At 54.1% G+C, this 12,051-nt stretch overlaps 2 protein-coding genes across 2 annotated transcripts; one reads left to right on the forward strand and one right to left on the reverse strand.

Moving 5' to 3' along the window:
- Positions 1-487: 487 nt before the first annotated feature.
- Positions 488-7,109, forward strand: ASIC4 (acid sensing ion channel subunit family member 4). The gene is made up of 11 exons (XM_044669441.1): positions 488-530; positions 920-930; positions 1,220-1,364; positions 1,748-1,875; positions 2,494-2,656; positions 2,918-2,974; positions 4,250-4,403; positions 5,863-5,954; positions 6,073-6,152; positions 6,716-6,820; positions 6,996-7,109. Exons 1-11 carry the CDS (start codon positions 488-490, stop codon positions 7,107-7,109), a joined length of 1,092 nt encoding a protein of 363 aa, XP_044525376.1.
- A 1,002-nt stretch (positions 7,110-8,111) lies between these two features.
- CHPF (chondroitin polymerizing factor) lies at positions 8,112-11,762 on the reverse strand. The gene is made up of 4 exons (XM_044667573.1): positions 11,461-11,762; positions 10,233-10,803; positions 9,929-10,111; positions 8,112-9,837 (listed from the first exon to the last, which is right to left on the reverse strand). The coding sequence occupies exons 1-4, from the start codon at positions 11,760-11,762 to the stop codon at positions 8,578-8,580; spliced, it is 2,316 nt and encodes a 771-aa protein (XP_044523508.1). The 3' UTR covers positions 8,112-8,577.
- Positions 11,763-12,051: the final 289 nt, after the last annotated feature.

The following is a 12,051-nucleotide window of genomic DNA, read 5'->3' on the forward strand; positions in this document are numbered from 1 at the left end:
CTTTCCTTTCCTTTCCTTTCCTTTCCTTTCCTTTCCTTTCCTTTCCTTTCCTTTCCTTTCCTTTCCTTTCCTTTCCTTTCCTTTCCTTTCCTTTCCTTTTTTCTTTTCTCCTCACCTTCTATCTTATAACCAATACTAAGTATTTCCAGGGCAGAAAAATGGTAAGGACAAGGCAGTTGGGGTTAAGTGACTTTTCCAGAGTCATAAAGCTTGAAAGTATCTGAGGCCAAATTTGAACCAAGGATCTCTGGCCTCCAGTCCTGCCTCTCTATCCAGTGAGTCACCTAGCTGCCCCTCTTAATGAATTTTTGTTGAATTTATTGAGGTTAGAGATGTGATGAATTGGAGCTGACCTCTCTGGGAGCTGATGAACAGACCTTTTCCTTGGGTTCTGGGGAAGGATGTGAATGAGAGCCATTTTCCAAGATAGGGAAGTATTCATGCACACACAAGCTAATATCAGGTAGGGTGGATAAATAAAGGAAACATGGGACTCTCCTGTGACCACTTTTGGTCTGAGAGGTATCAGGGTAAGCAACAGATGTGGACCCAGAAGAGCAGGGGGAGGGGATAGGAACTGGATCTGTCATTTCATTGACATAGGGTAATCCTGAATGAGGGAACTTCCTACACCAGTGTAAACTAGTGCCTTCTCGGTAGCTTAGAGCAGTGATTCCCAAAGTGGGTGCCACCACCCCCTGGTGGGTGCTGCAGTGATCCAGGGAAGCGGTGATGGCCACACTTTTTTTGGTATTACATTCTATTCTGAGTTCAATAAAGTTTCATAATTTCCAGGGGGCTAAGTAATACTTTTTCTGGAAAGGGGGCTGCAGGCCAAAAAAGTTTGGGAACCACTGCCTTAGGGTTTTAGAATATTCCCCTACAGCAGAACTCTCACCATCTCTTCCTCATCCCTTAGGCCAAGTGCAGGTCCCTGGTCCTTGCTTTTCCCCATCTCTCTGTCTGTGCTGTATCACTGCCACCTGGTGGATACTGGGATAACTGATCCAGGAAAATCAGGACAGAGAGACTAGGAGTGGGCGCAAAGAAATGAGGAGAACAGATAAGAATGTGGGGCTAACTGGGGGAAGCAGAACTTTGCCAAAAAAGATGTTGGCTTTCCCCTTCTTTTCAATGACTTTTATCACCTGAGTCCTTAGTAGGCATGGCAAGTGCTTTCTCTTTAATGCTAACCTCCCTTTCTCACCTGTCTCCCCAGGTATATACTCGTTATGGAAAGTGTTACACGTTTAACGCTGACCCCCAGAGTCCACGGCCCAGCAGGGCAGGGGGCATGGGCAGTGGCTTGGAGATCATGCTGGACATTCAACAGGAAGAGTACCTGCCCATCTGGAGAGAGACTAGTAAGAGGAGGAGATGGGGGAGTTCCTTTCAATAAAATGGGGCGATTTGGGAGTTATCCTAGTAAGAAGAAGATATGGGGGGTTCTTCCAGTAAGAGGAGGAGATGGGGGAGTTCCCTCACATAAGAGGAGGAGATGAGCAAGTTCCTCCAGGAAAAGGAGGAAATGGGAGAGTTCCTTCCACTTTTGATCCTTGAATTAGTGGTAGGGATGGGGTGAGCCTTGGGTATCTCACATCCTTTTTCTGAGTGGGAAAATGGGAACAACCTCTTTGGGATCCATTGTGGAGGAGCAGGGAGGTTGGCCACTGAACCCAGATCCCAGAGAGCCCTGGAGCTCCCAGGGATTCCCCGTATCCCCACCTCTGGGGTTCTTTCCCTGCAGATGAGACATCATTTGAGGCTGGAATCCGGGTGCAGATACACAGCCAAGAGGAGCCACCATATATCCACCAGCTAGGGTTTGGGGTATCTCCAGGCTTCCAGACGTTTGTGTCCTGCCAGGAGCAGCGGGTGAGCACAAGAAAGAAAGCAAGGGTAGCCAACCCTAGAACTGCTTCACCCTGAGAAACTTCTGGGCATTCTGGATTCTCCAAACCCAGTTTGCATCTGTCTGCTTCAGTAGTAGGGTCTGCGATTGAAGGAAGTGAGGTCAGTTATACAGGGTTGTGAGCTGTGTTTTAGGGATTGGACACAGTTGAGTTGACCTCTTAAGACTAGAAAGACTAAAATCAGAGATTGTTCTCTCTTGTCTTTTTATGACCCTATGGACCGTGGGGTTTTCCTGGCAAAGATTCTGGAGTGGCTGGCCATTTCCTTCTCTAGTGGATTAAGACAAACAGAGCTTAAGTGACTTGCCCAGGGTCAGACAGCGAGTAGGTGTCAGAGGTTGGATTCAAACTCAGGTCTATCTTGATTCTGAGCCCAGCACTCTATCCCCTGAGCCAGTTAGCTGCCTCTGCTCACTAAAGTCAGAGGACCTGGGTTAAAATCTCCTTTCTGATCATTACTGCCTGTGTGACGGGGGCCTCGGTTTCCTTTTTTGTAAAATGAGTTTGGATTAGATGGCCTCTGAGGTCCCTTCTAGCCTTAGATCTGTGGTGACCCTAAGATCCTTCTTTCCTTTTCCAGCTGACATACCTACCCCAGCCCTGGGGTAACTGCAGGGCTGAGAGTGAGGGGGGAGAGCCTGAACTCCAGGGCTATGCGTCCTACAGCGTCTCAGCCTGCAGGCTGCGTTGTGAGAAGGAGGCTGTGCTGGCCCGCTGTCACTGCCGCATGGTTCACATGCCAGGTGGGTGCCCTGCTGTTCTTCAGCATGCTCCCATGAGCCACCTTTTCTTTCATTGTGCCCTTCCTTATCGGTCTCTGCCACAGGTGTGGAGGGGGAGGGTCCTGCCTCTGTGCATGCTGGTATGTGCATGTGTGTGCGTACATGTGCATGTGTGTGCGTGTGTGCATTGTGCATGTGTGTGTGTGAGTGAGCTTAGGAGGGAAAGGCTTGGAGAGTGGGGAAGGGACTGTGGATTCCAGGGGCAATCTCCTCTCCCCCTAGGCAATGAGACCATCTGCTCCCCCAACATCTACATTGAGTGTGCAGACCACACTTTGGGTAGGTGCTGCCTTCTTCTCTATTCTTCCTCTCTGCCTCCAGCTCCCCATTTCCCCCCTGTCCCTACCTTTCTTTCTCCCCCTCTTATAGAATCCTGGAATCGGAGGTCCCCCAGAGATCCTCTAATCTGATCCCTGTCTGTTGGATAAATCTTCTGTATGCCATTCTAGATAACTCAGCTTTTACTTAAGCATCTCCAGTGACGGGGAGCTTGCCACCTGATAAGGCAGCCTATTCCATTGTTAGATAGCTCCGATAGAAACTTTGGTGCTCCTATTGAACAAAAATGTGCCTCCTTTAAAACTGTACCTGTGGCTCTTAGTTTTATCCTCTAGCACCAAGGAGAATTTGTTTTATATCTCTTCACATAATAGGCCATCAGATAATTGACGGCAGACACGTCCATCCCAGTTCCTCCTCATTGTGGGCACCCCATCGACCTTTCTTCTCATTCTTTATCATCCCAATCATTCCTTTCCTTGACTACCCATCTCCTCTCCATCCAATCTTCCCTCAACAGGGTGCTTCTTGGAGTTTAAAGGCAGGGGTGGCTCATTTGATGGGATTTTGGAATAAGTGGAAGTAAAGTCCGGGGGCCTGGGTTCTAGCCCAGGCTTTGCCATTAACTTGGAGCCAATATTTTAGCCTTTCTGGATAAGTGAGAAATCTAATGTTAGAGGCATTATTCAGCGTCCTTAAGAGACAAACGCTACTGGCCCATCCAGGCTTCCCTCCTGCTTTCTTTTCCTAGCTAACTTTGCAACTTATGACATGATCCCTCCCTTGGTCCTGGCCCCTTCTATCACATGCTAGCTCTCCTGCACCAGCTCCCAGGGGCTGGTTTCTCCCCCTTTTCACCCAGTCTAGCCTCAGCCTGTGCATCTAGTAGTCCATATGGCAGGTTAGCCACAGTGGGTGAAATCTTGATTTGTCATTGTCATCTGGCCTCCTCCCGTGCCAGCTTGGGGGGCACAGTGTGGAGGAGGTCTGGGCGAAGGGCGGTTTGGAGGAGCGAGACTTCTCAGAAGTTTCTCAGGGTGAAGCAGTCCTGGGTCGGCCCCAGTGTGAAGGGTCTTAGACCTTTAGAATTAAGTTGGATGGAAGGGCTAGTCCCATCACTCCCAATGCAAAGGGAACATGGGAGTGATGCACAGGCCTTTGCTTTCTTGTGAATGCACCCCTCTGAAAGGACTAGTATACTGTCTCTGCCCACTTGTTCCCTGTGGAAGCTCTTGCCTTCTCCAGCCCATCCCCGATGGAACTGTTGTATTGCAGACTCTCTGGGTGGGGGATCAGGAGGCCGCTGTGCTTGCCCCATGCCTTGCAATCTGACACGCTATGGGAAAGAGATCTCCATGGTTCGGATCCCCAACCGAAGCTCAGCCCGTTATCTGGCCAGGAAGTACAACCGAAACGAGACCTACATACGGTACAGGGGTGGGACTGGGATAAGGTATGGTGAAGAGCCTGCAAAGACAGGGCGGGTACTGATGGTGTGAGGTAGGGGTGGAAGAATCAAGGGCGGGAGTGCTTCAAGAAGACTCATACCGGGGGGCAGCTGGGTGGCTCAATGGATTGAGAGTTAGACCTAGAGGTCCTGGGTTCAAATCTGACCTCAGACACTTCCCAGCTGGGTGACCCTGGGCAAGTCACTTAACCACCATTGCCTAGCCCTTACCACTCTTCTGCCTTGGAACCAATACACAATATTGATTCTAAGATGGAAGGTAAGGGTTTAAAGAAAAAGACTCATACCCATCACGGGACAAGATCTGGCACAAGAAGATACTGGGAACAAAGAAGATAGAATCACTGGATGTGACCTGCATCCTAGTGTCTGTCTACTACCCAAAGCCTGGCACATAAGAGAAACTCAATAAGTGTAGAATTATCTAAAATAAACCCAAACACAAAAACCAAATGACATCCACCTAGTATTTATCAAACACCTGCTCCATGTTAGACTGTGCTGGGGATGTGAATGAATGCATGAATAAAGGTATGGGTTATACACAGCTGAATAAGACACAGCCCTGACCCCAAAGAGTCTATAGTCTTGTTGGGAGGACAAAAGTAAAATTAAATGCTAATTTCACAGTACTGACCAAACACTATAGAAATGGAGAGAAGGGAAATGTCCCTGGTAGTCAAGGAAGGTTTCATGGAGAAGGTAAGACTTGAAGTGGGCCTTGAAGGATTTAAGTCAGCCACGGGAGAGAGTATTCTAGGTAGGGGGACAGCATAGGCAATGGTAGGGAGGCTTATGATCATGCTGGGTTCCTGGGCTATTCAAGAATGGAGAAGAGGGTATATATTGGAGTGCAGTGGAAATAAGGTGGCAAAGGGCACCATTGGCATGGGGCCAAGTTAGAGAGGACTGAATGGTAGAATGAAGAGTTCCGACTTCATGTGTTGGGTAGTAGGGAGCTAATGTAAATGTTGGGATGGCTGATGTGACGTTTGAGGCAGTAGGAATAAGGGGTAACAAGGTTCATCTGGTTACCAGAGTTTTAAGGACTTAGAAACCTCTGAATCCAGTGTTCTCCAAGGGACGAAATGGGGGACAGGGGACTTCTAGGACATGTGAGTCTGTTCTCAGAGAAGGCATGAAGGAAGAACCACATCTCTTTTTTTTCCTGACATACTAAAGACTAGAGCCTCCCCTGGGTGATCCCTGAGGGGATGGTGGAGGCTCCCTGCTATTTGCTTTGTACTCCTGAAGTGCTTGACTTCCAGGAGTGTCCTAGATGGGAGGGTCTGTGGGGGTCAGTTCCCCCCCCATACACTCTGTGTCCCTTGCCCATCTACGGGATGACCTGCCCACATTCTCTTGCTCTGATCCTATCCCAAAGAATTTCCCATATAGAGCCTACTGAATGTTTCCACAGAGAGAACTTCCTGGTCTTGGATGTTTTCTTTGAAGCCCTGACCTCTGAGTCTGTGGAGCAGAGAGCAGCTTATGGCCTGTCTGCCCTCTTGGGTAAGACCTGTTCCCTTTCCCCATGCTTCTGTCATGCCTGCAGGCTGCACCAAGGATCTGGTCTTCTGACTATCTGTTTTGTGGCTCTGCCCCTGAAGTGAGACCTTTTCTCCCCCAGGTGATATTGGAGGTCAGATGGGACTCTTCATTGGGGCAAGTGTCCTCACTCTTCTAGAGATCCTTGACTACATTTATGAGGCAAGGATGGGGTCCTGGTGGGGAGGAGTACCTGGACCCTGCAAGGGCCCAAGGGAGAAGGCCTTAGGGGAAGCAAGGAGTGGGGTTGAGGAGTCAGTCCTAGGGAGGGTCAAGAAAATCTGAACGAGCCGGCTTTTTATTGTGGGAAACCAGACTCTCCTGAATGTCTAGAAAGTCTGAGGCTGCTTCATTCCCGTCATTCCCTGGCCAGAGCCAAGGGTGAGAAACCAGGCTGGGGAAAATGGGGTGGGAAAGAGTGAGGAAGCCAAGACTGGGACTGGGGAAGATGTGAGGGAGGGGATCCCAGGGAATCAGGATTGAAAATGACTGGGGAAGAAATCCATATGAAGAGGTAGAGACCCTGCTGAAGGCAGCAAGATATAGTAGAAAGACTGTGGTTTAGACGACCTGGGTTCAAATCCTCTGGTCTTTACTTTCTGTGTGATCTTGGACAAATCAGTTCATTTTCCTGGACCTCAGTTTCCTCATCTGTAAAATGAGGAAGATCTTGTGATTCTTCCAATCAACTGAGCCTCCTCCCCTTTCTTCTGAACCCTAACAAGGTGTCCTGGGACCGACTGAAGAGGACATGGCGTCGCCCCAAGCCACCCCTTAGGACCTCAACAGGAGGCATTTCTACCTTAGGGCTGCAGGAGCTAAAGGAACAGGTAAGGTAAAGCTTCCAAAAACTTGTGACTTACCCTCTTCCAAGAAGCAGGGGTCTGGGAGGACATCGGCAGGGGCAGGAGAATGACCTAGTGTTGAACCCCCATCCCAACTGACATTAGGAAGGGTAGGCTGCTCTTATTCTGAATAGTTGCCCTTGTACCTGTTGCCCTGCAGAGCCCATGCCCAGGGAGAAGCTGTGCCGAGGGTGGAGGGGCCAGCAATCTGCTCCCCAACCACCATCATCCTCATGGCCCTCCTGGAGGCCTTTTTGAGGACTTCGCCTGCTAGGACAGTGCTCTCAGAAGAGGGAGTCAAGCATCCAGGCCCCTGCACTGATATGGAGCCAGGGATCCCAGCCCCCCTCCTCCCTTCCCTTCGGGACAGAATCCAGGGACTGTCAGGGGCCGGGAGGGACAGAGAAGACACAGTGGCTACCCCTCATCTATCCAGTAGCCCATGTCCTGGCTGCAGGTTCTTCTCTCTTCTCTCCCTACTTTCCCTAAAGTCCTCACCATAGTCTAGGACCCAGCCAAGGGCTGGAGAGCCAGGCTTAGGACTGGGATAGGGAGTCTCCCTAGGAGAAGGCAGGTGGTGTGTGAGTAGACCATCTCTCTCTGGGGAGTGGCAAAGATCTTTGTTCTAGTGGGAAAAAACAAAACCCTCTGTATATTTGTAAATAGCTGGGAGGGAGGGTGGGGGTGAAATAGGGGTGGGAAAGGGCCAATAAGCCATCTGAGAAAGATGGTTGGGCTTAGAGTGGGAGCCTTCTGTGTGGACCTTGGGACCAAGTAGTATGTAGGGGAGGGAGAGGTACTTGCTCCAGGGATGAGGGGCTTCTGGGCTGGCCCTGGTTCAGGCTTCTTGGCACAGCCTCATCTCCTGTTAGGGTATATGGGAATGGCCCCAGCTGGCCTGGTCTGCCCCCCAAGCTCACCCTCTGCCCAACTCCCAGTCTTCCTCTTCCTAAGGCCACCTTTTCATTCTCCCTTAATCTTCATCCTTGCTTCCTTTCAAAAGACCCTCATGAATCTTGGTGGGCAGGAGGCCTGTCAGACCTTGGCTGGGGGGAGAAGTAGGAGGAGAGTCTTCCCCAAGACCCCCTACCTCCAACCTTGAGTCTGATTTTCTAAATCTGTGAAACATGGAAATAAAGAGTCACAAAATAGTTTGCGTGTGAGTGTGTAGACATGTGTAGACATGAATGTCAATGGGCTTCGGGGACTCTCTACAGACCGCTGGAGGGGAGTGAGGCCCCTAGGGAAAGGAGGAATAATAACCAGAGCTCACACCTACAAGTTCGGCTGGTTTATTAAAGACAATCAGCGTCATCGTCATTGGGGGTTTTAGGTTCTAGCCGCTCCTCCTTCCCCCACCCCACAGACTCCATTGGAAACCCAGGCCCTCAAAGCCAAGAGTGATTCTCTCCAGACTTTCATCTACAGCTCCCCACTTCCCCTATACCGGTCCCAACGGGGAGGGGAGGGGAGGGTGCTGGCGTCAAGCAGACCTCGCTGCATAAATACTTAAAGGGCCATGGTCCAGAGGCTGGGAGGGCTCCAAACCCTCCCCCAAGTCCCCGGCTCAGAGGACACCTCCCTGCCCAGAAGTCCAGGCTGCTAGTTGCTGGCTCTCTCCAAACCCTGAGGCTAGAGGTCCAGGACCAGAGCCAGGCGCCTGGGGCAGCTCTGAATTCAGGGAGAGGAGGGTGGGGCTTTGGAGCTTCCGGTGGGCTCTGGAGTGGGAGGCTCCTGTCCAGTCAGGTGCTGTTTCCTTGCTCTTGCTCGAAGAGCAGCATGGCTAGCTGGGAGCGGGAGCCTAGACCCTCGAAGACACTCTGGCGACAGTGGTGATACAAGCTCTCACTGAGCTGGGCACTGCAGGACTGGTGTCGATAGGGTTGCCGCAGGGCCGGCTCCACAGCTCGCAGCACGTGAAGGCTGGAGAACTGCAGGAAGAGTTCATACAGATCCAGGCCCTCCAGCATCTCCTCTTCCTGCTCCCAGGCGTTTGCCAGCTGGCCTCGGGCTGCCACATAGTCCGAGTTGTAGAAGCAGGCTTCGCTGGCCACGTGGCGGTCAAAGTGGCCCGTATCCCGGCCCAGCTCAGGGGGCCCTGGGCCCTGCGGGGGCGCCACGGCAGGATGGAAGGCCTGGAAGTGCATGGGAAAGAAAGCCTGCCATCCGGCGATGGCGTGCATCCGGCATCGGTTCAGGAAATCAGAAGTGAGGACCGTGGCTGGCCCAGCCAGCAGGAAGAGTGTGTCCAGTGGGTGTTTCTTGGAGAGCAGGTCCAGCAGACGAAGGGGCGTTGGGACTGCTGTTTGCACGCTGAGCCAGGGGACTTGGGAGCCAGGGTAGCGTTGCTCCAGCTCTGCCACACGGCTCTTCACCGAAGCGAAGATGTCAGCATGGGTCACATGCTGGGCTTGACGCGGCTCGTAGAGCAGTAGCAGGGTCAGAGCCACCGCGGTGTCCCCTGGCTCCAGAGCAGCCGCGGCAAAGGCGTCCAGAAAGCGAGGCGCCAGATCGAGATCGGAGGCCGCCAGCGGCAGCAGCACCGTGAGGCGGGAAGCCTCGGTAACGTAGGGCACGGGCAGGATTTCCACTCTGCTCAGGGGCCTCAGGAGCTGCACTCGGCGGGTGAGGTGCTGGCGGGCCCCCTCGGGGGTCAGCGCCTCCAGTTGCAAGTCTAGCATGTACTCCATGCCTCTCGTCGGGTCAAAGCGGCGGTAGCCGTTGAGCAGCTGTTGCTTGCGAAGCTGAAGAGCCGGGTGGTAGCGGCGATTCAGCTCTTCCAGGGCAGCCCCCAGGACATCTGCCACATCATCGCGGTCGGCTCCGCGCAAGGGGCAACGAGGAGAGCCGTCGGCGCAGGAGAAAACGTGCTGCTCCGTGAAGTAGTCCCAGCTCAACACCTCGAATCGAGAAGACGGACGGAATGGGGCTGGGATGCCTAGCGGCCAAGATGCCTCCTGTTCCCCATCCACAGAGAGCCGGCTTGTGTTCTGGATCTCCCACTGGAAGAAGAAAGATTGGGGCATCAGAGGCAGGTTACACAATCCCTTCTCCCTCCCACCTACTCTCAACCCCTGGCCTCCGGGACCTCACCTGCAGTTCCTGGATCTCCTGGTAGGTGCGCTCCAGCTCAGCTCGTGCGAAAGCCTTGTGCAGCTTGTACATGTGCACGGGGTCCCGTACAGGGTGGGCAGTCAGGGCACTCTGGAAGTGGGGATCCCCCTCCTGCACCGCCTCCCCTGCACCGCCCAGTTCCAGGTAGTTATAGTGCATGCCCTGGGGCGAGGGGACAGGGGAAGGAATAAGAGGGACTATTTCTCTTACTCCATCCCCAGCCCTGGTGCTCCAGGATCCACCCCGCTCCCCTTCCTGGAGGCCCTCCTGCCCAACTCCCCACCTGGTGCTCTCCTGTACAGCTGACCCCGGTGGCATCGAGGATACAGCGGCCCAACCATTCATCGGGCCGAGAGCTGACTATGTCATTTCGGCAGCTCTCTAAGTGTGGCTGTAGATGCTGCAGGAGCATGCGGGACAACAGCACTCCAAAGCCAATGTGGCAGTATCGACCCGAGGTCGGTTCTCCGATGAACTCTTGGGGCCGGCCCAGGTAGAGTTGGGAGGCTGTGGCTAAGCTGAGGTGGCCAGCCAGCCGAGCTAGCCTATGGGCTTCTGTGTAGGTGTTATCAGGCACCAGGAAGAACCAGTCGAAGTCTTCCCCATGCTTCTCCAAGAGGTGCTGAAGGACCAGGTGCAGCTGCCCGATAGGCCGCTCCTTCCCCAACGCCACCACTGCCATGCCAGGGGGCTCCCTGCGGTTCTGTGTGCCTGTCAGGAACACCACCTGCTCTAGCCAATGTCCAAGTGTCCGGTTCACTGCCACCCCCAGGGAAGGCAGGGTGTCCTGGGTAGTGAGCACAGCCACCAGCAGCCTCTGCCGGATACCCAGCTCTGTGCTGATATAACGAGTCCTAAGGGAGAGGGAAGAGTAATCATCATGACAACTTCCAGTCCTGACCTGTGATTTCCTTGGTGGTTGAAGCTCCCTTCACCAATGCAACTCCACTGTAGTTTGTAGTCTTAGGGCTGTGCTGTGGCATTGGGAGTCAGAAGTGGGATCTGATTGGCCCTCCATCCACTCTGCCAGGGCAAATCCTTCTCTCTCGGTTTTACAAAGGTTCAGAGAGGTTGTGACTTGCCTGGGATTACCCAGATCCCAAGGGTCTGAGCTGTACTTCTAACCAGACTAACCAGGGAGTAAGATAACTCCAGGGTAAGGAGGAATCTCTCAGACCTATCAAAGGAAGGAAGTTCACGAATGGCAGAAGGGACAGGCTGGCCATTACCTCCCCGCAAGGCCCCACCATTCCTAAGGGATGGAGGGCCATAGGAAGTCATTGGGGACTAAAGACTTCCTGGCCCAGGCCAGCCCCTTCCTGCCCCGGCTGGATCCAGCCCCCGCAGTCCCCTCCGAGACTCCCTCTCACGGCTCCGTTGGCCTGCTGGTCCCCGAGGCAGGCTGTTTTGGTTTCCCTTCTCCCCTCTCCCCCCCTCCCCCCCCAGGAGGATAAGGGGGCGGGGCTGTTAGCCCAGTCTTGGGGCTGGGAGGAGGTAGCGGTGTCTGGTACCTGACAGCTTTCTTGGGGATCTGGCTGGAGTGCGTGGGGCGATAGGGCACCACGCGGGGTTCCCAGCTCTCGGTGTCCTCGGGCCGCTCGCGATCCGGGCTGGTCTGCACGGAGTTGGGCCGGCGGGCTGCGTTAGTGTAGCCGCGGAGGGGCAGGTCGGGGTCTCCCGGGCGGGGAGGGCCAGGGCCGCAGGGCTCCTCAACCCAGGTGACGCTGAGCAGGCTCAGGGTGAAGCCTAGAGAAATGCCCACGGCCACGGGCCCCGCGGGCCGAAGCACCGACAGCAACAGCGAAGCCCGCATGGCCCTGGCCCGGGAGACCGACTCAGCTCGGGCTCAGCCCCAGCCCGGCCGGCCTCCCGACCCCGGGGAGGGGGAAGGGGGCTCTCTCAGAAGGGGGGAGGCGGCGGGTGGACGCTTTTCGGGAAGTGCCCCGCCGGGGGGCTCTCAGCAGGGGGTGCTCGGCGGGAGGCTGGAGCAGGAACAGGGGCGCGGGGATGGGGGCGGGCCCAGGGCCGGGGAGGAGGGGGGAGGGAGCACCGCGTCGGCGCTATTCTCCTCTGTGGAGCAGAGCCCACGTCTCGCCGCCGCG

Source organism: Gracilinanus agilis, chromosome 3 (assembly GCF_016433145.1).
Source record: "Gracilinanus agilis isolate LMUSP501 chromosome 3, AgileGrace, whole genome shotgun sequence".
Lineage (NCBI taxonomy): Eukaryota > Metazoa > Chordata > Mammalia > Didelphimorphia > Didelphidae > Gracilinanus > Gracilinanus agilis.